The 24,604-nt window shown below is 32.0% G+C and overlaps 4 protein-coding genes across 4 annotated transcripts; 2 read left to right on the top strand and 2 right to left on the bottom strand.

Moving 5' to 3' along the window:
* Nucleotides 1-721: 721 nt before the first annotated feature.
* LOC7483790 (uncharacterized) lies at nucleotides 722-3,144 on the bottom strand. Its single transcript, XM_024594841.2, has 2 exons — nucleotides 2,918-3,144; nucleotides 722-1,401 (listed from the first exon to the last, which is right to left on the bottom strand). Exons 1-2 carry the CDS (start codon nucleotides 3,024-3,026, stop codon nucleotides 794-796), a joined length of 717 nt encoding a protein of 238 aa, XP_024450609.1. The 5' UTR covers nucleotides 3,027-3,144; the 3' UTR covers nucleotides 722-793.
* A 5,482-nt stretch (nucleotides 3,145-8,626) lies between these two features.
* On the top strand, nucleotides 8,627-11,303 carry LOC7453907 (10 kDa chaperonin 1, chloroplastic). Its single transcript, XM_024594119.2, has 6 exons — nucleotides 8,627-8,693; nucleotides 9,678-9,766; nucleotides 9,884-9,949; nucleotides 10,059-10,106; nucleotides 10,245-10,274; nucleotides 11,012-11,303. The coding sequence occupies exons 1-6, from the start codon at nucleotides 8,627-8,629 to the stop codon at nucleotides 11,078-11,080; spliced, it is 369 nt and encodes a 122-aa protein (XP_024449887.2). The 3' UTR covers nucleotides 11,081-11,303.
* A 4,275-nt stretch (nucleotides 11,304-15,578) lies between these two features.
* On the bottom strand, nucleotides 15,579-17,515 carry LOC7483788 (acyl carrier protein 1, mitochondrial). Its single transcript, XM_002301186.4, has 2 exons — nucleotides 17,242-17,515; nucleotides 15,579-15,994 (listed from the first exon to the last, which is right to left on the bottom strand). Exons 1-2 carry the CDS (start codon nucleotides 17,431-17,433, stop codon nucleotides 15,818-15,820), a joined length of 369 nt encoding a protein of 122 aa, XP_002301222.2. The 5' UTR covers nucleotides 17,434-17,515; the 3' UTR covers nucleotides 15,579-15,817.
* A 3,930-nt stretch (nucleotides 17,516-21,445) lies between these two features.
* Nucleotides 21,446-24,402, top strand: LOC7453906 (ras-related protein RABH1b). The gene is made up of 6 exons (XM_002302448.4): nucleotides 21,446-21,866; nucleotides 22,218-22,288; nucleotides 22,916-23,004; nucleotides 23,147-23,258; nucleotides 23,743-23,833; nucleotides 23,926-24,402. Exons 1-6 carry the CDS (start codon nucleotides 21,750-21,752, stop codon nucleotides 24,070-24,072), a joined length of 627 nt encoding a protein of 208 aa, XP_002302484.1. The 5' UTR covers nucleotides 21,446-21,749; the 3' UTR covers nucleotides 24,073-24,402.
* The last annotated feature ends 202 nt before the right edge of the window (nucleotides 24,403-24,604 follow it).

The following is a 24,604-nucleotide window of genomic DNA, read 5'->3' as shown; positions in this document are numbered from 1 at the left end:
TTTGTTCTTTAATATTTGATTTGTTGAGAATTTAACTTTATATTTTTTTTCATTTTACTTTTTAAGGGGTATCTTATTCTTATTTATTTTTTGCTTTATTATTAATTCTTTACTTTGTTACTAAATAAAATCATGTACATTTTAAAATTACTAGGAATATATCTTTCATGATTTTGGCAACATTTATTTTTTGCATTTAATCATTGCCATTTTTTTTAGTTTATCTTATATCATTGCTTTTTAAAAATTATATTATTAAACAAACTAAATTTATTAAATCAAGTTTAGTCAAGTACCTGAGTCTAAACTTTTTCTTGCTTTAAAAACGTTACTATCACCAAAACATTTTAGTCCAACTTGGAGCATGAAGCGGGCAACCAATTTAGTGAAAGCAAAATTTTGCGAATTTCTCATCCTTGGGAGATTGATATGGCACTAAGTGTTGTAGTTTTTACCCTTTAGCAAATACAAGATTCACATTCCACTCCTCCATCTCCTTTGCAAGAAAAAGCACCACGGACTCGGCTTGTATTATTAATTAATAGGAACTGTATTTTCATATTTTGTTGATGATACCCATGGCAAACAACTTTCAGACCAAGATCAGTGTTCCTTCTAGTCTACTTAGAGCATTAGTCTGCATATGAGTCACGATCGCATGAACATCAATATGGTAAAAGAAATCGATAAAAGTGGAAGGAAAAAAAAATTACAACTCATCTTCGACAACCAAAAATAATGTCCTCCCACCTATATAACAAAATTTCCAAGCATAACTGTCTCAGCAAATCATTCACATCATTACAAACCAAGTTTGATACAAGTGTTGTAGCAGAAAAATATTTAGAAGAACCATGGTCATAAAATTGTTGAGAAACACAGGGATCCTATGTCCGCCACTGCATGGAAAAGTGCTCCCACTAAAGCACCCTGTCTTTTGCTTGATCCCTTCGCCGTTATCTTCAAGAACAAAAGTGGAATTTGTCTGGCCATCACTAAATAAAATACACCAAAAGAAGGAACCTTTACGAGCCCCAACCAAGCCTACTCCCACTTCTGTATGTGATTTATTTCTAATCAGGGATAAAGCTTTACTGTCATTGACAAGAACATGGGAAAAGGCTAGTGATGGCTCAAGGTACTTAGCTTGACAACCTACGACATGGCCAGTTATGGTGCCAAAAGTGGGCAGCTCTACACCACAGTTCGGACCAAAAACCTCAGTAAAGTCATCTTCAGGTGGTTTGCAATTCACAACACCATTGCTAGTGCAGTTATCCTTGCATAATTCAACATACTGCAGAGCCATGCAGCCAAGGCCGGGGCTGTCGTTCAGCTCGGGGAGTTTCTGGGCTGTTCGGTTCTTATTGATGATATCAACAAGATCATTTGCAGGGTTCCCTGATATCAACAGCATGTAAAAATGCACCGTAAAATAATAATAAAAAAAGAAGTATGTTGATGGGCAAATACAGCAACCAACATTTATTATTATCAAAATCTCTCAATTATCCACATCTAAAGCATACGTTCCAACTTTTTAAGTGCTTAAAAATCCTTTTACGTTTTCATCAAGCAACAACATGTGCAAGTAATAATTCACCATGAATCAGTGCTGGCGCAAGACAAGTTCAACCTAAGTGCTCAAGAATCCTGTATCCTAAATCTTCTTATGATATGTATGTCTCTGTACATGGGTGGGTTTGCATTACATGGAGGAAAATTGTATTCTGGTGCTAAGTTTGTCCTCTAGAAACAAAAGTAGCGACTCACAATTCTTCAAGTATTCCTAGTGAAAATGGTCAAATGATATAACAGGGTAGATATGCAACTTTAATTGTTGCCTACAAGGATGAAAACCATGTTAAGTGACTAACTAAAGTTTGCCTTGCCCTATTAAAGCTTTCAAAGGTTGCAGCCAAGCACATAATTTTAGGATTAAGACAGATAGAAGACTCAGCTCGTCGATACATGCTTCTCTTCATTCATCATAGCAGCTAACACGGGAGGTCCAGACAGAAGCTATACTTAATGCCTCCAGATATATATTTAAAAATTGATTTGAGAAGGTATTGTATGCATTTTTTCCCTTTACAAGCATAATTACATCTAGCTCTAGGATCCAGGTAGCATTTTTGGATTATTTGGGATGAAAAAGCTACCTTTAACCATATGAAAAGACCAATTAGAAGAGGAGTATAAATATTTCAACACAAGGAGGTAGTACAAACAGTAGGGGCTTGCTTCGTGATTTTGGGAAAAAACAAAGTACATGCTATGTCAACTATGGATAAACATATGGAATCACCACAACAGTCACATTCTATCTATTTAAATGCATACATGTGACCATTTATGTCAACTTTCTGCATTTGAGCACTGACATAGTAAACTCAGCATTGTATGATTACTTGTGAGATAGAACTATACAATTAGTCAGGTTTTCTTTCAATGGGATAATAGAATCAAAACAAAATCTATATACTAAAACATTGAACTTTAAGCTTTCTTGGTAACAAAATGCAAGAAGATGCCAGCAATTGAAGGTCTATTGAGTAACTAGTGCTACCTAAAACTTCATTTTTAGGAAAGCCAATTACTTATAATCTTTAAGTTTTAAGCTCAGATTCTTGTCCTTTCTGTTTCAACACTTCCATTCTCACAAAGATCTAAAGTTTCCCAGCATTAGATAATTAAACTATGAAAACTTCCTGCAACCAAACAGAGAATGAAAAACCTCAAAATCAATAAAAAGAGAGTGCAAGACCTTCCATTGCAAATTATCAGTCAATAACCCATATATTAAACTGTATAAAAACTAATTGATGGGCATATTAGGGGAAAAAATCATGGGGCTGCCGTAGTCTCGCATTCTCAGAGAGAACATGAAAAATAAAGCAAAGCAAAAGATTATTACCATGGTGGCTGGCGCAAACAGCATTAGCTAGGAGTAGCTGGCAAAGCACAATCCACTTCCATTCACAGCAACGAAAATAATGCTTCTTCTTCTTCACCACCATCATCATTGCTAGGGAGAATGGAAAGGAAAGAAATACAAAAGGGGTCTCACTTCTTTCCCAACATTGTAAAGGAAAAAGAAAATTGTCTGTATTTTCCGGGAAAGAGAGGTGTATGTCTATTTATAAAGGGGATAAAAGCTTTGCAGATATTAAGGACAAATAATGAAAATGGTGGTCCCAAAGGAGTAGCCGTTGTTCTGCTTTCGGACTATTTTTGTTTTTCATGTTTTCCTTTCCTTCTTGACAGCTCCGTTTCGGACTGCTGTTCAATTAGTGCTTACTGTTTCGTATGAAAAATTAATTTTTTATTTATTTTAGTATCATTTTAATATATTAATATTAAAAATAAATTTAAAAAATAAAAAATAATATTTTAATATATTTTCAAATAATATTTTTTTTAAATAATCATTATATACACTTTAATCCTTAAAAAAAAAAAAAAAAAGAAGACCGCAGCTACTGAGGCACCTCCTTTAAGAGGGACCTACCTACCGTTTTCACGCGGACTCCTTGTCCTGGGTCACGGCCATCGAGAGAGATCAAGTTTTTCAAGGTCCATTACCCTCAGTTTCTTCAAATAGTTCGGCAGTTCCAAGGGTTAGACTCACTCTGGGCTGTTGAACTTGGGCTTTCTTGGGAAAATAATCGTCTTCAAAATAAAACAAAACTGATTCCAGAAAGAAAGAAAACACCGTTTCCTTTTATTGGGGGGGTTGGGTTTGGCAGAGAATTATTGGGGTTTAGGCAAGTCAGAATGGAGGGGTTTAAACAACTCTGGTAACTTCATGATCTTAAACATTGTTGGGCTTTTGGATTTGTCTTTCTTATTTAGCTTTCCCGGTTCTCACAAAAGATGATGATTTTGATTGATATTGATGATGATGATGATGATGATGAAAATAAAAACAGGGAGCATATGCAGTCAATGGATCGCACATCAGAGAAGATTGCCTATGGTGGTATGTTCCCAATCCCCAGTTTCGCTTGCTTTTAACTTTTGTCTCTTTTGTTAACATTTGCGGGTGGTCTTCTTGTTTGTTTGCCAGCGGGTGTTGCCGCTGGAACTGTAGGAGGAGTTGCTGGTGTAGTATGCGGCAGTAAAATGGCCTTTGACTGGTTTGTTAAATTTCTCTCCTTTTTTTAACTAATTTGTTTTGAGCATGTTTTTAAGTTGATCAAGTATTAATTGTTGGTATTTAATAGATTATAGTGGTGATTAATTAAAAGCTTTATTTATTGCAGGTTGATTGACCGCTACGATGAATTCGAGACCAGGAGTATTGAAAGGTTTCTTAAACTATCTCTAACAGTATATGTCTTCTCTTAGTATTAATTTGACTATAATATGTTGACATGTTTGTGTTAAGTTGGTTGTTTGCATTTGTGTTTGTCTACGTAAATATTTGCTTTATATGTTTCATTTTGAGATAATTCTGTGACTGACAGCATCAGTTCACTTGCATTCTCTTTATGTCTATGTGTTATGACTTGCAACATGTGCTCATTGAGGTTAGAGAGCTACATGCTTCTTTTTGTTAGTTGAACCTTCATTGCTATTAATTGATGGATGTTCATTTTGGTAGGTTTAATTAGCAAATGCTACTAATCATGAATATTTGTTGCTTGTCTTATAGTTTGATTTTCTCACCTAGTAAGGCGTTCATGAATGTTCTTTGTTTTAGATGGAGGAAACCCAAGCTAGATACTTAAATTGAGGAATAGGAAAATGATTCTTTGAATCCAAGTTTACTGGATTTACCCTTTTCTTTTTCTTCGACAAGAAAGAAAAGTTATCACCTGGCAGTGAACTTGATAAAAATGCGGTGCCATTTTTTCCTTGCTCTCAGCTTGCTGCGTTTTTAACTAGTTTTGTTCATTTTAATTGCTATTACTGACTTTAGAGTTGCCAATCGCTGAATTGGTTGTTGATGTTCAGGATTATGCGGAAAATAGATGCAAACAGGAGGGACAGAAACACAGGGGTTTCGGTCGCATCAAGGAGCATTCTCACAGAACCTAAATCAGATGTAATCATTTTTCATTATTTCATTCACAATTCATCCCTTTATTGCAAAAGCAGAGTAATGAATGTCCTATGGATACTTGTCATGGGAAAGATCGTTGCCATCTACTTGTTTGTGCAAAATGTTCCATCACATTAATGATTAAAAGTTTCCATCAACCATAACATAGTTTTCCTGATGATTACTTGCTTTAACTTATGCATTAAACTCAGTAGATGCATGCCTCCATCATATTTCACAAGCACATAAACATTCACATAGCCCATGAAACTGTCTCTATTATGTCCTCGTGTAACTCTATAAATGCTTTTGTTTGTTTGTTTCATTTTTTCCTTCTTCTTATTGGAGTGGGGAGAAGAGCATTCAAATTGTTACATGACTAAATAACTCATGAGTGATGACTGTGATGTTTGTTTTACAGGGCATGTAATGATGTTGAAGCACTCAGGAGAACCCGTGGTAAAGTCCAGGTGCAAGCTGTGTCCTGCCTTTTTGGTCAGATAGATTCGGAAGGCAGATTTGAACTTAGAATCTAGTCCCTTTTTTTCCGTTACTTTGATATCCTTTCGTACAATACTGATAACGATAGATGATTCATGGAAATTGATAGGTAGAGATGTTAGTGATTGCCTCCATATTCAGGACTCGTAGTTTAAGCTTGAGTAATTTCATGGTTTGGATCAGCTTGTGTCCATACTGCTAAATGAACCTTCGATGTGTTTTAGAATGTTTTGAGGTACTGTTCCTGGCTACCCACAATATTTTTCTGTTTTCTGATGTTAAGATTTGAGCTATATCTGTCCACCCAACCTAGTTTTATGTTTCATGGTTTGGATCAGCTTGTGTCCATAACTGCTAAAGTGCCGACTGCCGATTGCAATCTCAAGAACACAAGCTTTTCGGTAGAGTTGATAGGATAGTTCAATTGAGTCATTGATGCATTAGGATTTGCCAGGATGAAACGAGCGCGACTGAGTAGCTCCGGACAACCATTCACTTCATCAATTGAGGATTTGTTTTGTTTTGGGACCGATGCTCGGGTCCAGCTATGTTATGCGTTTTAAGGGGAAAAGAAAGTAAGAAAACTAAAGCTAAAAAAGTACCATACATCTGCTGTCTTGATGATTTTGCAACATCTATGTATAAAATCATCGATCCATGGATTGGAGAAGTCCAGATTAATACATTTATTTTGTTCGAGGTGAGAATGGGAAATTTGTCATGAAAAACTAATGAAGGACTCGTTTTGTTTCAAAAAGTATTTTTTGTTTTTAAAATAATTTGGAATTTTTTTTATTTTTTTTAAATTAATATTTGTTTTTGTTATTTTTAGATATTTTAATGTGATAATAATAAAAATAATTTTTAAAAAAATAAAAAAAATATTATTTTAATATATTTTTAAATAAAAAATATTTTAAAAAACCTATCATCATTATTTCAAATATCCCTTTAACGTGTACCGTTTTTGTTGAAAACTTTCTTGATATCTCACTGTTTTTGGGTCCTTGTTGATTTGATGTAATGGAGGCGCCTCCATGATGCGGTGGGATCGGATGATTTGACCCGAAGCCAACCATGTAGCTTATCTTCTTTGGATTTGCTCCAAATATCTAATCAACCTGTAAGTTCATGTACATCCATCATATTAATTTTGATAATATACGATACATGGGCTGAGATATTAGTTTTGTTTGGTACTTAATTACCAGCTTTTCTGTAGTTCGTACCAAATTTTTTTAAAAATATAAAAAGAACATGCAATATAAAAAAATATATCTAATGTATTTTTTTATTATATTATAATTAATTCAAAATTTAATGCATCCGAGGTAATTATTTTAAAATATTTTTAGTGATTCGGATTAACAAATTAACTTGTTAAATCAGCAACTCGAATCATAGATCCGACTAAACTTAATAATATTGATTTTTTATAGATCCACTAAACTTAATAATATTGATTTTTTAAAATAATTTTTATTTAATTATACAATAATATGATGAGTTTTTTTACGAGGATGTTTATAAATGTGGTTGCGGTTGCTTTTTAAAATATTTTTTATTTGAAAAGGTATCAAAATAATTTTTTTTTATTTTTTAAAAATTAATTTTGATATCAGCGCATCAAAACAATATGAAAATACTAAAAAAATATTAATTTAATACAAAAAAATAAAAAAATAAATATTTTTAAAACACAAAAACAAACCCTCCCGTCGATATCTTATCTCACAATCATGAGACAAAAGTGCCACCTTTCCACCGAAAGGGTAAGGCTACACGACCTACCTGCTACTCTAACATCTAATCTTCATCTTTTATAAAAAATGGTTTCAATCGCCAACAAAATAAAATATTAGAGGAGACAAAGAACACACGGACGGAGAGAACACTCATCTCTTCAATATACTCATAAGCAACTCTCTACTTTGGAGACATCTCCACTTCTAAAAACTCTCATTTCTACGCTGCACGTAACAAAACACTTATTTTATCCTCATGATATTTTTACTTGCTTATTTTTCTGAACAATTAAACTTAAATATATATTATTGTCTCCGAAGTATATCGATAATTTTGTTCTGTTGATGCACAAGAGAACCCGCCATTTATCAATTGTTAAAGTCTAAGATCCATTGAAGTTTTTTACAACCTCGCTCGCTCATCAACTTTTTTTGTTTTTTTAAATGTTACGAGGCAAATAAAATGACAAATAAAACCTCTTGATGTCAATTCTAAAAATTCTTCTTTTAAGGGTAAGGGTAAAGGTAAATGAATAATTTCATTATATCTTTAAAAATATAAAAGACAACGTATAAATAAGAAAAGGAAAGAATAGCGCTCTACGCAAATTTAAAATACCCCCCTCCCAACCATTTTCAGTTTTGAAGTGTTTCGGCGTGTTGTTTCGGGGTTGTACTATTCACAATAAACATAATTCAAATTCAAGATAAATTAATTATAAATTATGCAATACAAACATATAATGCTAAACAAATATAATTTTAAATTTTAAAATATTTCTAAATAGTCAAGATTAAATAGATCTTTAACTTAAAGTAATTCAACTTAAACAAAATATCAAACTATAAAATATTTAAACACAAATATTTTAAATATAAAGTTATGTCAATGTTATCAAGGCTAATGGAATCTAAAGCATCCATTATTTTGCTCAAATTCCTACAAAGTATAAACATGAAAAAAAAAACAACATGAATATAAACCATATATATTAGTGATAAATCTAATTTTAAAAAATTAATATCATTGTTAATGAAAATAGTAATAATAATTTTTAATATTATTATTAATATCATTGTTATTGAAAATAGTAATGAAAAAGAGCTTTTTATACTTGGGTGGTTTAATTAATTAAATTGAATAAGGTTCAATTTGATTCAATGACTTTTCAAAAGCGGAACGGAACATGTGAAATGAAACCGGAACGTTCCGACCGAAATTTAGCTGAAAAATCCAGAACGGACCGAGATTTAAAATGAGATGAAAATTGTTCCGTTTTGTTTCATTTTTTGAATTGGTATGAAATGTTTCGGCCATTCCGAACGAAACGGAATGAAATTGACAACCTTGGTACCAACAACAACCAAGCGTTCTTCTCTCTCTCGACTCAAACTCGAAGGTCTCTAATTCTCTCTCTTTACTTCTGTCTTGAAAATTTAATGTGCATACTCTTTCTTTTTCGCTAAATTTGTTAGGGTGTATTTGTTTATTAAAAAGTGATTTCTGAAAAATTATTTTTTAAATTTTCATGTATTTATTTGTCATTAGAAAAGTTGATCAACGGAAAACACTTTCTAGATAAAGAAAAATTTGGCTTAGTTTCCACGAAAGTGTTTTCCTTTTATTTTGGGCGGAAAACACTTTCTGAAAGTTGTGAAAAATTTAAAAATATCATATTATTTACTGATTATATCAAATTTGGTCCTCAAACTTTTGATTGCTATATATATTTTGTTTTGAATATTTGTTTTTCAATTTCATCCCTTAGAATTTAATTTTTATATTAACTTTGGTCCTCATTTTTATAATTATTATTTGCTTTTTTCTTATTATTTTTTAATTGAAATTTTTTATCTATTAAATTTGGTCTTCATTCTTTTGATTGTTACTTATTTTATTTGAAATAATTTATAAAATGGTAATTATTATTATTTTAATTTCTTCATCTTTTAATTTTTTAATTTTTTAGATTTGATCTCTATTATTTTGATTATTATTTATTTTATTTGAGATAATTTATAAAATTATATATTTTTTTCAATTTCATTCTCATTCAACTTTTTAATTTATAAGATTTGTTCCTCATTATTTTAATAAACTTGAAAAAAAAAACATTAATAAGTTATTTTCCAGCTTATTTTCCATGACATAATGAAACATTGAAAAGTATTTTACAATATATTTTTCATTACACTACCAAACATCGGAAAATAATTAACTTTTCCGGAATTCACTTTAAAAAAAAAAAAAAAAATTTCCAGTAAATAAACCAATCTAAGAATCAACGCAGTTTCCAAGAAATGGGAACCTGCTAAGGTTTTTCTTTTTATTACTTTCTCTAATTTGTTGTTGCCTTTTTTTTTATCCTATCATTGTTTTTAAGCTTTGAATTTAGTTCAAGTATGTTGGGTATTACTGCTGGTTGCTCCACAAGCTGATAGAGTTGTTATCCGTCTCGAGGACCTACCTGAGGTAAGGCAGTACTGCAGTTTCCTCTTTCGTATTTCATTTCGTGATGGCCATTTCCCAATGTCATAGATATCCAATTTTTTAAAGTAGTTGTGCTGATTGGTGTGTTTCGCGTCATAGAAATCGTCTGGTGGGGTTTTGTTGCCCAAATCAGCTGTTAAATTTGAGCGGTATCTAATGGGAGAGGTATGAATTATGTGTAATGTAAAATTAATTTGTTTTCACGAGGCAGGATAGATTGATTTTTCTGCTTGCTATCGACATTAATGTTTACTGCTTGAGTTTTCCGTTTTAGGTTTTATCTGTTGGTGCTGAGGCTGGGGAAGTGGAGGCTGGAAAGAGGGTAAACAAATACCACTTGCTTCATTAACGATCGACCCATCTTGCTGGTTTTTGTGTTGTTAATTCTGCTATTCACTGATTTTTTTCATTCCTACAACTATAGCTGTGATCATTTTGATTTACGTACCTTATTTTGCAGGTTCTTTTCTCAGACATCAATGCTTATGAGGTAAGTAGCATTACCATTCGGAGAAACTTCCATCTCACGCGTGAATTCAGTGAGTTTGCTTCTGAAGTTTTTTCCTGTTTGCATGAAGATCAAATCCCCCTTGAATTTCTGGAAGACAGCATGTTGAGTCTGTCAGATTAATATGTTGGAATAGTTGACTATAAAATTATACATCAAACCTCACACAAGAGGTCCCATCTGAGCACATGCTAGCTATGAGGCCTTTTTCCCTGGCCTCCTGAATTTTATCACCCGATTATTGTGGCTTGGTGGATGAAAATGCTTGCTTTCTTGCAACCTTCACAATACCAACTAGTTTTGGAGTTAACCCCTTACAGATTTCTCTTCTTGTTGAGTGCATATGATGTGCAGAGTATGCCATCATTTAGACAGGGGACTATGACAGATATTTTTGTATTTATGACAGTGATACAATTTCTTTCTACTCCCTAGATAGAAATGTTGTTTGTTTGTAGAATCTAGTCAATGCCTTTATTCTATGTGATTATTTGGAGTTGGCTGGTGGTTTTTGGTTCTACCTAGGCCATGACAACCTAGCTTCCCCGGAAGTTATTAACATATGCATGTACCTGCAGATTTTGACCTTTGTAGGTGTAACATTGATTCCTCTGCAATTTGCATGTCTGACCATTGAGATGATGGTCATCAGACCCGTTGTATTTTCTAATTGTGCATTTTTCTGGATGCGTTCTTATTAGATTCCTGAAACTGTGCAGGTTGATTTGGGAACAGATGCTAAGCATTGCTTTTGCAAAGCTGGTGATTTGTTGGCCGTTGTGGAGTGACATCTCTGCATTTCTGCCAACTTTGACAAGACCAACTCCATACAATGAGGGAGTCAACTTGGCTCTCCTGTCAGTGTGAAGTTAAATGAGATCTTCCGACAGTCTGTATTGAAGTATGCTCAGCATTAGGGGATCGGTTATTGTTGCTTTCTTTGTTCTGTGCTGCTAAACCTCCCTCCTTTGATGTGCAATAAACGGGAGCTTTGTTCTGACTTTGGCACGATCCCGAGTTGTTCTGATAGACAATTCTTAGAGCGTGTTAGGAAAACTCCTGGCTGCATGTTTTCAAAATTTTGATTTTTTTTGTTTAGAATTATTATTTTTTATTTTAAAATTATTTTAATGTAGTTAAAAATAAATTTTAAAAACTAAAAAAATATTATTTAAAGAACATACTTAATTCAGCAGTGACAAGCTCTATATTCTATTTGAGAAAATCATATGATCTTTTGTTTTGGATAAAATATGACAAGTCAGATTGTTATCCTGAACTTTAACTCCTTCATTTGACAGGCAGCATGTCAACTGTCAGGTGATAAATCCTTGTCACGGAGAATCAGCAGTTTTTGGAGCTCATTATTATGATAGGCTGGGAACACCGATAACGTCTTTTAAGCATCGGTTCTTGTGAAAAAGAAAAACATTTCTGTAGCTGGTGGCTTTTCCCACCACCGCCATCCTACCGCCCCAAAATAGTGCCTCAGGTTGATTGGGTTACCGTGGGTTAGTTTTTACCTAGTTTAATTTGAAATTCAGGAAAGGTTTGTTGATGCTGGTAAAAATTTCCTGTGGCAATGCATGTACACAATATTATTTTTATATTTTTTTAATATATTCATGTTAAAATTATTATAATTTATCTGAAAAACAAATATTTTAGCACAAAAATGGCAAGTACAAAATGAAGCGTGTTGATTAGATAAAAAAAGTTTTAATTTGAGACATGCTTTTTATTTTTTTATCTTTATTTCAAATTACTCAAAACAAATTTTATATTTACTATGGTTGCTTTTTTATTTTTATTAAATAAAAAACATAAAATAAGAAAGTTATTTTTTTTTAAGAAAACAATCCGTGAAGGAATTATACTAGCAAATTATTTTGTTTCAAAGGAATTTAAAATCTTATTATTATTCTTACAAAAAATAAATTAATTAACATATAATTAAATATAAAAAAATTAAAGGACTTCCCATGATATGAAATTGAATATTTTAATTTGTATTTATCCCTTAGCTTTTTGACTTGGTTTTAGTTGGTGTCAACAATTATTTTTAATATTTTAATATTTATTAACATATGTAATTTTTAAATTTTTTTATTAAACGAGCCCATTTTTCAAATCAACATTTAAATTCTTTTGATGTTGGAAAATACATCGACGATACTTGCACTTTATTTTTATGTGTTAAAAAAATTCCCATCCGATGGAGTACGAGTTAACTAATTAGTAAAGGAAGAAAGGAGGGAGCATTGGGCTCTGTTGTGGACTTCGGGCTTCCTAGTACTGGGATCCAAAATCTTGACATCTCATTCATTTTTTATTGGAGTTTTGTTTGGTATTATGATTCAATTATGTTTTTTTATTTTTTTTATTTTTTTAGCTTCAAATTAATTATTTTCTGGTGTTTCTGAATCGTTTTAATATATTAATATCAAAATTAAATTAAATTTTATATATATATATATATATATTATGTTGATGTATTTTCAAATAGAAAACACTTTTAAAATCAACATCTATTATATTTTCAATCAGACCTTGAATCTATTAAATCTAAATAAGTTTTAAGCTCATTCGAGTTCTCTTTGCTTTTGTGTCAACCTAAACAAATGTGAAGCCTCCAAGCGTTACCATTTTCAAAGTTTGAATGCGGATAAATGAGTTTATTACTTAGATCCTATTTATTTGCAGGAAAGTAATTTTTATTTTAAAAAGTGGTTTTTATGGAAATTAGTTTTTTTTAAGTGGATTATTTTAGCCTCCTTGCAAGGTCAATGGTTTTTAGCTTTAAAGGGTACTAACATCATTTTACTATGCAAATAAATACAAAATGACACAAAAGCCCTCATATAGAAGGCTAATTTTTTTAGTTTTCAAGGGCAGCGAAGTATTTTTTTACTTTACATATAAAAAAATAAATGACTAAATTATCCCCGATCAATTGAAAAATGACACTCGGATTCCCCGGAAAAGATGAATTACCCCTACTACCAAGACAATTAAGTACAATGAAGGACAAAATGGCCAATACACTATCTGAATATACAGTGTTTCTCCTCACAATACATAGTAAATATCTAAGCCGTTTTAGGTTTTTTTTTGTAATTTAAATTTATATCTTAACTGTAAGAGATAAACCAATTATTTTAAAGGTCGATACCAATAGAAGGATATTGATGAATAGTTTCAAAAAAAAAAAAAGATGAAAGCATATGGTGGCACAATCTATCCAAGAATCCAGAAAAAATCGAGAAGGCTAGGGAAAAGGAGGTAAACTGTGTTGTCACTCCTAGGAGGGCATAAAGTTTAAGGTTGAACATTGTAATAAAAGCTCAGTGATTTGTGATTTAGATGTTAAAACCTGTACCTGACGACTTCTTAGGCAATCCTTGTCTAGAAGAGACATAATTATAGCATCTACAAGTAACTATACAAAATATTTACAAGTTAAAACGCAATCTAAAATGACTAAGAAACTTTAGTAACACCCAAAACTCTCAAGTGTCTAGATTTATTTAGACACGACAATACCATGGATTTGTCATTACTTTTATTTTGTAAGCCATCCTTCTAATATGGAAATGAATATTCACTTTGCTAAGGTTTTTTTTTTTAGTTTATAATGCTCAATCACTTGAACATGGATGCATTATATATTTATATTGGTCACTGAATACATTTTAATTTTATATATCAATTACACCTAGAGGAGTAATGAGCAATTTCATTGAACATAGATTAGCATAAGTTAACTCCATGTAAATAACATTGATAACTATATCTTAATTATAACAAATGGCATTAAGAAAAGGTACATCAAAACAAAAACGCATTGTTTATGGACCCATTTCAACCATGCATTCCATGCATCACTCTCACCATGCCATGTACAGGGGCGGAACGAGGGAAGGTTGGCAGGTGCCTGGGCCCTGTAAAAAGAATTTTCATGGCTACCCCTCCTTGATGAATTTAAAAATTTTAGATCAAGACTAAAAAAAATTAAGTTTTATTCTAGAAATATTTTTCTAATTTGCTGCGACCTTTCAAACGTTACTATAAAAGACAAAATTTAGTGATTAGATGGCCCCATATACATCTCTTAAAAGGCGCAATTATGTTTTCTTTAATAATATTTTTTTATATGATCAAATACAATAATAATCCTAAGTAAGATCACATTAACAATAAAACCAATGTAAATTAACAAAAAAAAAAACCTTTAAGAGAGAATTATGTTATTTAGGGACAACAAAGTAATTTTACTTTTTCAAAAAATATGAAGAGCATAACTCCCCTAATTGAAAGGCATTTAATTTGTTTTTTTTAATCAAAGGTTAAATTAGTAATTTCAGTATAAAAAAGAAATTATTAACTTGGCCCTGAGTAAATTGTTGAAGACAATTGTATCGCAATGAAAAGACCACTTTATTCCCAATATTTAGCTTAAAGGTTAACATTCCACCAAATATGATATCGTAGATGTAGTAGAAAAATTCATCCATGAAATGCTTGTCATGTTGCAACAAAAAACCTTCTTCAATAGGAAAGTGACGGTCACCATAACCGTCCAAGGGATAAAAAGTTAAAAACCAACGATCAAGTCCAAGTCATGATGGAATTTCTCCAATATAATGTAACAGGTCAAATTCAAAAGAAAATCACGACATAAATATAGTGCACTGAATTTGGTTTGTGATCTATTAGGCAAACTGACTCTTCCTCCTGACTCGAGGAGACAAAATTGACAAACATGGCCTTATAGTCCCAAGGATGCAGCACCTTTACTCATAAATGAAGATCTGTATAGTAAGCATTCCATAAAAATGGCATTGCATAGTAAGGGACGATACATTCTTTCTACCCACTTAAACATGAGAGTCAAATGCCCAGAATTTTACTATATGAAACTTGCAACAGTGTGCAGCAGCACAGCAATGGCACCTATGTTTTCAAACTATTTCTCCTTAAGAACAATGCACCACGAGACCAATCCTTGTAACCCAATCATACAAGGAAGTGGAAAGAACTTAGGGTTCATAAACTCGAATAGCAATGGCAGGCAATCAAAGCAGCAACATGAGAACAATGTACGCCAAGACCAACACTTGAACTTACACACACAAGGAAGCATAAAGTAAAGCATGCTGATCTCGAAAACAAGATGCATGCATCAGAGAAGTCCCTTGCAAGTGACAAATAGCCACCAAAGTAACAATGCACCACACAATGAAACCCATGAACAAAAGCAGCGGCAGGAAACTGGAGCATCCTAAATGTGAAAAGAAATTTTGTGCCATTGAGTACTTCCTCACAAATGGAAACTAGTGATCATTTGGTATTAGAAGCATAATGAAGTCAAATGGCAGTTCTGCCAATGCTACTCTTATCAGACTAAGATTATTTCCAATCCCAGCATGAGGATCAAATCCATACAAACACTGAACAAGGAAAACAAACAAAACAGAATGTCATTGTCTTCCACGAAATTCAGGGAGGGAAACCATATGCTCAAATCAACTAGCCAGCGGATGGTTATGAATGTACTCAATAGCAAGGTTACAAGAGTCAATCTTATCGGCTTCCTTGTCTGGAATTTCAAGCTTGAACTCCTCTTCTAGAGCCATTACAATCTCCACATTGTCCAAGCTATCCAAGCCCAGATCTTTCTGGAAATGGACTTCAGGAGACACCTGCAGATAATCATTTGGAATCCAACATCATTAATTTTTTCCCTGTCTGGAAAATGAAGATGCTCGATTTAAACAATAAAGATAAGCGGAACTACAGAGGCAAAATTTGGCATGACATATGGATGTGGTTGCATAGGTGATTTTATGCTCGATATAGAAAATGAAAATATATGCTAACTTAGTAATTGAGGGGCCAAGTAGCAAGCATGAGGCTCAATAATGGACAAGGAGAAAAGAAGAAATGTCTCTTGGTGTGCTTGTTTGTATCTCATGAATAAAAAGAAGCTCCTGATTTACTCTGCCAGGGAGCCCACAACTTATTCTACTTTGCCTTCCGTTCTCTTCTCTCTAAAGAATAGACTGCAGAATTCTGTAATTGAAAAGCTGCAATTATAAATCCTACTTACTTTTCTATTTTCTACAATCGGGAGTTTGTTTAGCTCCCATTTGTTTGCTTATGTAAAGCTCCATAGAAGGCAGTGGCTCCTGCTTTCTCCTTTGATTAAAAAAATTTAAATTATTCGCAAAAATTAACAATAATGGAAACAAGAATTACCCCTTGTGTGTGAGCTAGGAGATTAGCCGCAGGTAACATTCACATGAGAATGATATAAAAGCCATGAAGAGTTATGTCCTGTGAGTGAGCTACTAGCTCAAGCAATGAACAAGATACGCTACCCCAATGGAAATAAGGCCTGCAGAGATGCAGTATGTATGCCTATCTAGAAGCTTAAAAACCGATCGGTTTCTTCTAGGTTGAGGCATCAAAAATTGGATATCCGCGCCACCCAAACAATGTGATCTTAATGTTGTATATAGCTAGTACAAAAACAAAACAAAAGCCACTAAATTCTAAGCATTCGCAGAGAGACAGGGCACAAGGAAAAAGATAAACAAGAAGAAAGCAAGAGACAGTTAGAAAAGACCTCAGAAACCTAGATTGCATATTTTATATTATTTATCAAGGTCAGAAAATTGAATAATCATCAACTTCATACTAAACATTTTCTAATAACTCAGTTAATGTCTCTTCACAGATTTTATTCTATATTTTTTTCCAAATAACATTCAAAACCTAACCAGGATTCTGAAAGATGACGAGTTAAATTAATTAGAAAAACAAAAGGTAAAAGATGAAATCAAATGAATCTCTATTATAGCATAATTAGAATCTAAAGCACATTGAAATTGAAAGGCAAATAAAATTGAAATGTAATGGAATGGAATGAAAGGGAGTTCGGTCTGACCCTGGAAGGATCGACTTTAGGGAAGCTCTTGACAACAGAGACAACTCTGTCGACGACCTCTTCCTTGGTCAGATGGTCATCATGCGACGACATTAACCGGACTGAACCAGACGGAGCACATGGATTTGTTTTGAGTCTTAGGGTTTGCACCGGCACCCGAATGTGACGTAGCACGGCTGCTCTCAATGCCATTTTCCCCTCAGTCTCTCTTTCAATTTCACTTGGGTTTTTGGACTCAACTGATGAGAATATAGTACTTGGATCGTTTGTTCAGTGTAAACTATTTTACGATCAAATATTTTTAAAATTTCTCATGCTTGTTTTCAAGAAAATATCTTTAAAAAAATATAAAAATATTTTTTAAAATTATATAATAAAAAAGTGGATATCAATAAATATTTTATAGTTAATTTTAAATACAAATAATAATTTATTTATAATATCATTTAATTATTTTAATTATAATTTCTATTTCACCATCATTATTATATATATATAAAAATTCATTACTATCGTAAGTGTCTTTTCACAATCTCCATCTCATCATCATCATTTTTTTCATCACTAATACCCCATTATTTCATTTCAACACCACGAGGTAAAGAACTGGTGGTGGTAAAAAAGTAAACTAGAGGCAGAGCAGAATGTAATTAGTTAGCTGTTCCGTGCTATGCTGCAAGTTTATTATTTAATTTTAAAAAAAATTAAATCTTGATAATGGTAGAAATCAAGACTACTTGAATTCTATATATATATATATATATATATATATATATATATATATATATATATATAGGACCCAAGTTTATTTTGGGTTATTTTGGCTCTGCACGGCCAATAACTCAAGGTTATTTTGAGTTCTATAGCGTGCGGGGCTTAAAGATAGTCCGATCTTAACGAGCTCAAGTGCTACGTACACGCTAGGGTGTGCCCAGTACAGAGACAAGAGCCTAAGCATGACATGGAAGCAGGGGTGTCCTAGCATTGCAAAAGAAGCTCAAGCGCCACGTGTTATAAAGTATTTATTTATAATATAAAAAATAATATTTTTAATATTAATACTTTTAATTATAGTAAAAATAATAATATTTATAACACAAATAATACTATTTTTTATATATTAAAACTTTGAATCATTATAAGAATAATAATATTATAACAAAAATAATAATATCTTTTAGGTAAATACTTTATATTCTAGGAAAAATAATAATATTGACAACGCAAATTATAATATTTTTTATATTAATACTTAGAATTGTGGAGTATTTTTAATAATACTATGTCGCAGGCTCACTCTTTATTTTTATAAAAAATGCCATAAAAAATTACAATATAAATAATAATATATTTTTTAAAATTTATTAATTATTTTATTAATAATATTAATTATAATAAAAATAATAATATTTCTAAAATAAATAATAATATTTAGAATCCTGTAACCCATAAACATCGAGTCTTGATGAAGGACCCAATATAATTGAGCCCTTGTGCTAGACCAATTGATCTTGGATCCTGACACCAGACTCATTTCCCTTGAGTCCTTAGTCATGACCCAAGCGCCACTTATCCTCAACCCAACGGAGCCCAAGCGTCATGTGGGCGCTGGAAGTGTTTACCTATAGGCTTAGCCTCCACCAATAGTGCAGTCCACAATGAAAGCTCTCACAGTGAATAGTAGCATGCGTTCAAGTGAAACACTGATCCCTTTAATTATAGTTAATTAATGAGCTATAAAATTAATTAAACAACAAGAGGTAGAGGGCTAGTAGTGGTAAAACTAATCATTTAATATAAAAAATGACTAAAACTAGTTATTAATTGAAGTATATGAAGTTGGTTTGTATATCTATATTAATAATAATAATAAAAAACTAGTCATTTACCAGTGTAATGCTTGGGACAAGATTTCAAGTTATTTTTTAATAAAAAAAGAATACATAGATATAAACATATTTTTTAATATCATAAAAAAATTAATTGAGAATTAAAAGGTTATTATATGTATTTAATAAAATAAAATAAAAACTATATGAACATATAAATCATAAAAAGAATGGTTATCACTAGCCAAAGACTAAAATAAAAAGCTCAAATATATATGTGATTTTTTTTATTTATTTAATTATGATAAAGAAGGATTTTCAAAAGAAATGCAATAATTTAAATTACGTAGAAAAATATAATTTTTAGTATAAATTCTCCTTTTATTATTAATATATATTTTTATCAAACAATATATATTTCTTTAGCTATGATACATGTGTTCTATAAGCAATTAAAATCAATATTCAAAAAAATGTTAATGACTTGGAATAAGAATAAAACAATATATTTTTAATCAAAATATCTTTCCCTTGGCAGTCTTTTCTCTCAACAATTTTTTACCATGAGTTTTTTTAAAAACAAAAACTTATTATAATCTTAAAAGCAAGTTTTAATAAAAATTATTTTGATAATTTTGATGCAAACATATTAAAAAATTATAAAATAATAAACATGAGAAAAAAAATATAAAAAACAATAATATATATTTCATCTGCATTTAGAAAATATGCATGTTATGTCCATATGTAATTACTTGAAAAATAATTGTTAATATTGCCATAAAAAATTCTTGTATTATTGGAAATAATGGCATAATTAGATAATTATCTAAAAATCATTTAAATAAATTTATTAAAAAACAATCTAATTATAAAATGACAAAAAAGAAAAAATAATGAGATAAAAGAAATTGAAGAGCCTAGCCCAAATGAGCTGAATATTCACCCTTAACCCACATGAAATCCCTGGTGCGTCTGATTTTTTTTTCTTCTTACATGGCAAACATCTACCCCATTCTCAAGTGAGCTACATGTTGCATGCTTAGGTAGACAACGAGTAATATAGCTTTAATGGCTACAAAATCATGATTTAAGTTTTTAATCCTAAAAACTCATATTCAAACCATTTTTCATCTAAAATACATAAAAAATAATATCTCACAAACCTTTATAACTCTGATTCTAACAAAAAATATATATATATTAACCAGTCTAAAAACTCAAAATCAAATAAAATAAAAAAAACTTTCTAAACTTCAATCTACCCTTCTCAATATCATTGAAAGTGAAACTATCTTATTGAATTTATATCAAAGATGAAATAATAGAAACTAAAATTAAAGTTACTAGTGGTCAGAATCTGGCCGCTCAAAAGCTTTATCTCTTCATAAATTTTTTCGATGATTTTCTTTCTACTCTTAGAATCATGGGATTGAAATGTAAAATAAAGAAAGTTTGAGGCCTTGATAAAAAACTAAAAAACATAAGGGACTAAACATACAAAAATGTTAAATTAAGGGATTGAAGTATAGATTTACTCGAATTTCGAATAGAAAACAAGGAGAAAAGAATGTCACTTTTCATCTATATTATTTTTTATCCTTATCCTTATGATTTTGTTTTTCACAATCTCTAAAAAAAATATTACATGTAAAATGGACATGCCATTCAATCCCGAAATAAATTTTAACACCCCAAGTATGCAATAACATGCAATCCAAAAAGAATAAAGAAAAATCAAAGACGACCAAAAAAGAAACTGGGAGGATCGAATTTAAAGAAATCAAAGTTAGAGGAGTAAACCATCACAAAAATAAATCTTCAAGGGATGGAAAAGGAATTTCGCACAGTGAACAATGCTATGAATAGGGGTTGTGCAGTGAACCCTCGTCCTCTTTTAACACATGCAATCCAAAGAGAAAGAAATTTTTTTTGGATAAAAATTAAATAAAAACCACAAGGATTAAATTAAAAAAAATCAAGAATAAATGATAAAACTGTCATAAAAATAAAATTTAAATAATTAAAAAAGGAAATTCGATAGTGAGCAGTGCCATGAACAGTATACAAAATCCATGTTAATAATATTGTTGAAGATATTTTTGGTGTTTTTATAAAAATATTCTTCAATTAAAAATATATTAAAAAATTATATATATATATATATATATATTTAATTTTTAACATTAAAACCATAAAAAAATAACTAAATGAATTAATTTAATATTTTTTTAAATAAACACTTTTAAAAAACTGGCTGAATCGCAAAACGGATCTTCAGTATCTGTTAATTGTAATTAATAGAAAGCGATGGTGACACGTCGTTTGTTTTTTTTACTCAAGCGGTCTAGTCTAGTGGAAGAACGAATGACAAACAATGCCTGGCTGCCTGCCTTTCTTTGTTAAATTAGATATAAAAATATAGTGGTGACGTGGAAGCTTCTTTGAAAAGAGTTGACGCTCCAAACAAAGGTACCAGCCAGCCCATTGCCATTGCCATTGCCATTGCCATTGCCATCGATCCCCCTCTCTTCCAATTACAATTTACAAAAGAAGTAGGACCTTGATCTAGATCTCGATCTCGATCCGCATCTATCCGTTCAGACGAGATCTTGATTCTTGGATCCTCTTATATTCGTGGGAGATAGATCCGATTGATCAATACAACATCATATAATAATGGCACCGGTATCGGCGTTGGCCAAGTACAAGTTGGTGTTCTTGGGGGATCAGTCTGTGGGAAAAACCAGTATTATCACTCGCTTCATGTACGACAAATTCGACAATACCTATCAGGTAGGAGTACTGCTAGCATTTCCTTTCCTTGCCCCATTCCATTAACAAGCCAAGCTAAGTTTTTCTTCTTTTTTTTACGCATTGATTCGCCTAGTTTCGACCGTGATCCATTTTTACTTATTATGAGATGAGATTTATGGATTTGTTTTCGTGTTTTCAGCTGATCTGGGTCTCAATATATATAAAAGACGTAGTAATACTGGATAGTTATTTATTTTTATCAAATGTTTGATTCTTGGTGCTGGAAAATGGAAATGATTTCCTAACTAAGCAGTAGTCTGGCTTATATTCTGATGGTCAAGTTGATGATCTGCTAAGTGATTATGTTTCTTTTCGATTGATGATAATCAGGCTACCATTGGTATTGATTTTTTATCAAAGACGATGTACCTTGAAGATCGAACTGTTAGGCTGCAACTCTGGTAAGTTTTCGTCCTAATTATGTAGTTAATTAGCTGTATGTTCTGTATTGTCCTTTTCTGTTTTTTCTTCATAACTGTCTGCTTTCGAAATGTGAATGCATAATGTTGTTCATGTTTGCTTTTATAAGTGGACAATGGATATGCAAAATCAGTACAACTACAAAGTGTGCCTTACATGAGTTGGCAGTCTCCTTTTATCTGTCACTTACAACTATAGGATTTGAACCTCTGATTCCTCCCCTTTTCATTGATGCCCTTCTGTTCTTTACCTAGTCAGGGTATAACTGGTTTGCAAGTTTTACAAATTCATTTGAAACATGGTAATAGGAAAACTTTTCATGTATTTCTTAATAAAACGTGGGTTTATTGCTTCTTGCTAGATTAGAAGAGCTCTTTATGATTGACGCAATTTGATTTGTGCAATTAAAATTGTTAGTTAACGTTTTGCTGTCAAAATTTCAAGGGTGTACACTCTAGGCCCTGTTCTTTTTCTGATGCAGATGAATATATCGAGCAGCTCTTATTTGCCTTCGTTCATAAGCATAATCTTGTTGATGAGATTATTGTTCTCGGGTCTCTCTACATAGTTCAGCGTTTACATGTTCTAACTCATGGAGTCAATTGCAGGGACACTGCAGGACAGGAAAGGTTCAGGAGTCTCATCCCAAGTTATATTAGGGATTCCTCTGTGGCAGTCATTGTTTTTGATGTTGCAAGTATGTGATTTTCTTCTTCTTTGGGAAGTTCTCGTTTCCTTTTTCCACCACCTATTTAAATTTCATTTGATGGGTTTCGAAGTCAAACAAGAAGTACAGCTTAAGAAATTCACTAACCATCTAGCATTTGCTTGTGGTTTAGGCAGGCAATCTTTCTTGAATACTTCAAAGTGGATTGAAGAAGTTCGCTCTGAGCGGGGGAGCGATGTTATCATTGTACTTGTTGGGAATAAAACAGATCTTGTGGACAAAAGGTGATGATTTGCTTTTGGTTGGAGTTCAATGCGAAACAAGTTGATTAGCTTGCTCTATTTAGTTTTCAATTTGCTAATTATGCACCTGTGTAAATCTTTTGACAATTAATCGCGTTGTTCTATTTCTATACTGTCTGAAAATGAAAAGGGGGGCTATCATGCGGCAAACTTATTTTCTGGAGTAGACAGTGAAAAATCAACATTTTAAGTCATGAAAGATATATATTAGGTGCTTACATTCACAATTCATCAATTTTCTGTCTAAACTTGAATTTGTATATCTTTAAAATTTGAGACTATGAAATGGTGAACTATATGCCTTCAATAAAATATTGGTTCTCTGATAATCTAGAGATTTTTTTTATGAACAAAATAGTTTAAAGAAATTTGAAAGGACCTGCTGAATCTTTTGTTCATTTATATCAAAACAAGTAATCTTTTGTTCATTTATATCATCCTTGGGATCTTGTGGCTGGTTTGACAGGCAGGTATCAATAGAGGAAGGAGAAGCTAAAGCCCGTGACCTCAACGTCATGTTTATTGAAACTAGCGCAAAGGCTGGCTTCAATATAAAGGTGAGCCATATTTGCTCATGCATGGTAAAGAACTTACGGTTAATGTGCGTGCAAAGGGAACATTTGATTGTATACCTTTTCCCCTTTATCAGGCACTGTTCCGGAAGATTGCAGCAGCCTTACCAGGAATGGAAACACTCTCTTCAAGTAAGCAAGAAGATATGGTTGATGTCAACCTGAAGTCTTCCAATGCAAATGCATCACAGTCCCAACAACAATCAGGAGGATGCGCCTGCTAATATACTAAAATTGAGACGATATGCCTGCTAGTATACAAAAATTGAGATCTGAGCACGCTTCCATGAGCCCACACTGTCCGTGTAGAGTTTGCATCCTCCCCTTATTTTGTAGCATCTGTATTGGTTTCGGTTTTGGTGCGTTGTTATAAGACAATACTTGAAAGAGGAGATACTTGTTGTCGTTAGGCTAGCCCTAACAAGTCATGTACGTATGGTTGTTATGGACCTAGAGAGATTGTGCGAAATTTTTTTTCTTATTAACATTCATATTTGATTCTGCTTTACTGTTGAAAATAGACTTTCGAATGAATTGATCTGATCATTCTTACATACACAGTTGTGACTTGTGACATAAATGTATTGGCATATCCCCTTTGTTTTAAAGGGAACCCCTGTCTGCTTTGTGGGGTGCAAGGGATATGATCTGAAAATGTATTGTTCCAGCTTTGCATGCCGATAAGCTGTAAGCTTAAATTGATTTCTTAATTCTGGATTCAAAATCAACCCCTGATGCTCCTTTCCAAAGAGAAAA

The sequence above is a fragment of the Populus trichocarpa genome, chromosome 2 (assembly GCF_000002775.5).
Source record: "Populus trichocarpa isolate Nisqually-1 chromosome 2, P.trichocarpa_v4.1, whole genome shotgun sequence".
Taxonomy (NCBI): domain Eukaryota; kingdom Viridiplantae; phylum Streptophyta; class Magnoliopsida; order Malpighiales; family Salicaceae; genus Populus; species Populus trichocarpa.
Note: the sequence above shows the minus strand (reverse complement) of the source record. Positions and strands in the feature narration are given on the sequence as shown.

Excerpts from the sequence above, each read along its gene's own strand:
- LOC7483790 (XM_024594841.2), bottom strand. The coding sequence starts at position 3,026 with ATGATGATGGTGGTGAAGAAGAAGAAGCATTATTTTCGTTGCTGTGAA. Across the intron at positions 1,402-2,917 it reads TGTTTGCGCCAGCCACCATG|GGAACCCTGCAAATGATCTT; the intron begins GTAATAATCTTT and ends TGTTGATATCAG.
- LOC7453907 (XM_024594119.2), top strand. The coding sequence starts at position 8,627 with ATGAAATTGACAACCTTGGTACCAACAACAACCAAGCGTTCTTCTCTC. Across the intron at positions 8,694-9,677 it reads CTCTCGACTCAAACTCGAAG|CTTTGAATTTAGTTCAAGTA; the intron begins GTCTCTAATTCT and ends ATTGTTTTTAAG. Across the intron at positions 9,767-9,883 it reads GTCTCGAGGACCTACCTGAG|AAATCGTCTGGTGGGGTTTT; the intron begins GTAAGGCAGTAC and ends TTCGCGTCATAG.
- LOC7483788 (XM_002301186.4), bottom strand. The coding sequence starts at position 17,433 with ATGGCATTGAGAGCAGCCGTGCTACGTCACATTCGGGTGCCGGTGCAA. Across the intron at positions 15,995-17,241 it reads CTAAAGTCGATCCTTCCAGG|GTGTCTCCTGAAGTCCATTT; the intron begins GTCAGACCGAAC and ends GATTATCTGCAG.
- LOC7453906 (XM_002302448.4), top strand. The coding sequence starts at position 21,750 with ATGGCACCGGTATCGGCGTTGGCCAAGTACAAGTTGGTGTTCTTGGGG. Across the intron at positions 22,289-22,915 it reads ACTGTTAGGCTGCAACTCTG|GGACACTGCAGGACAGGAAA; the intron begins GTAAGTTTTCGT and ends AGTCAATTGCAG. Across the intron at positions 23,005-23,146 it reads CATTGTTTTTGATGTTGCAA|GCAGGCAATCTTTCTTGAAT; the intron begins GTATGTGATTTT and ends CTTGTGGTTTAG.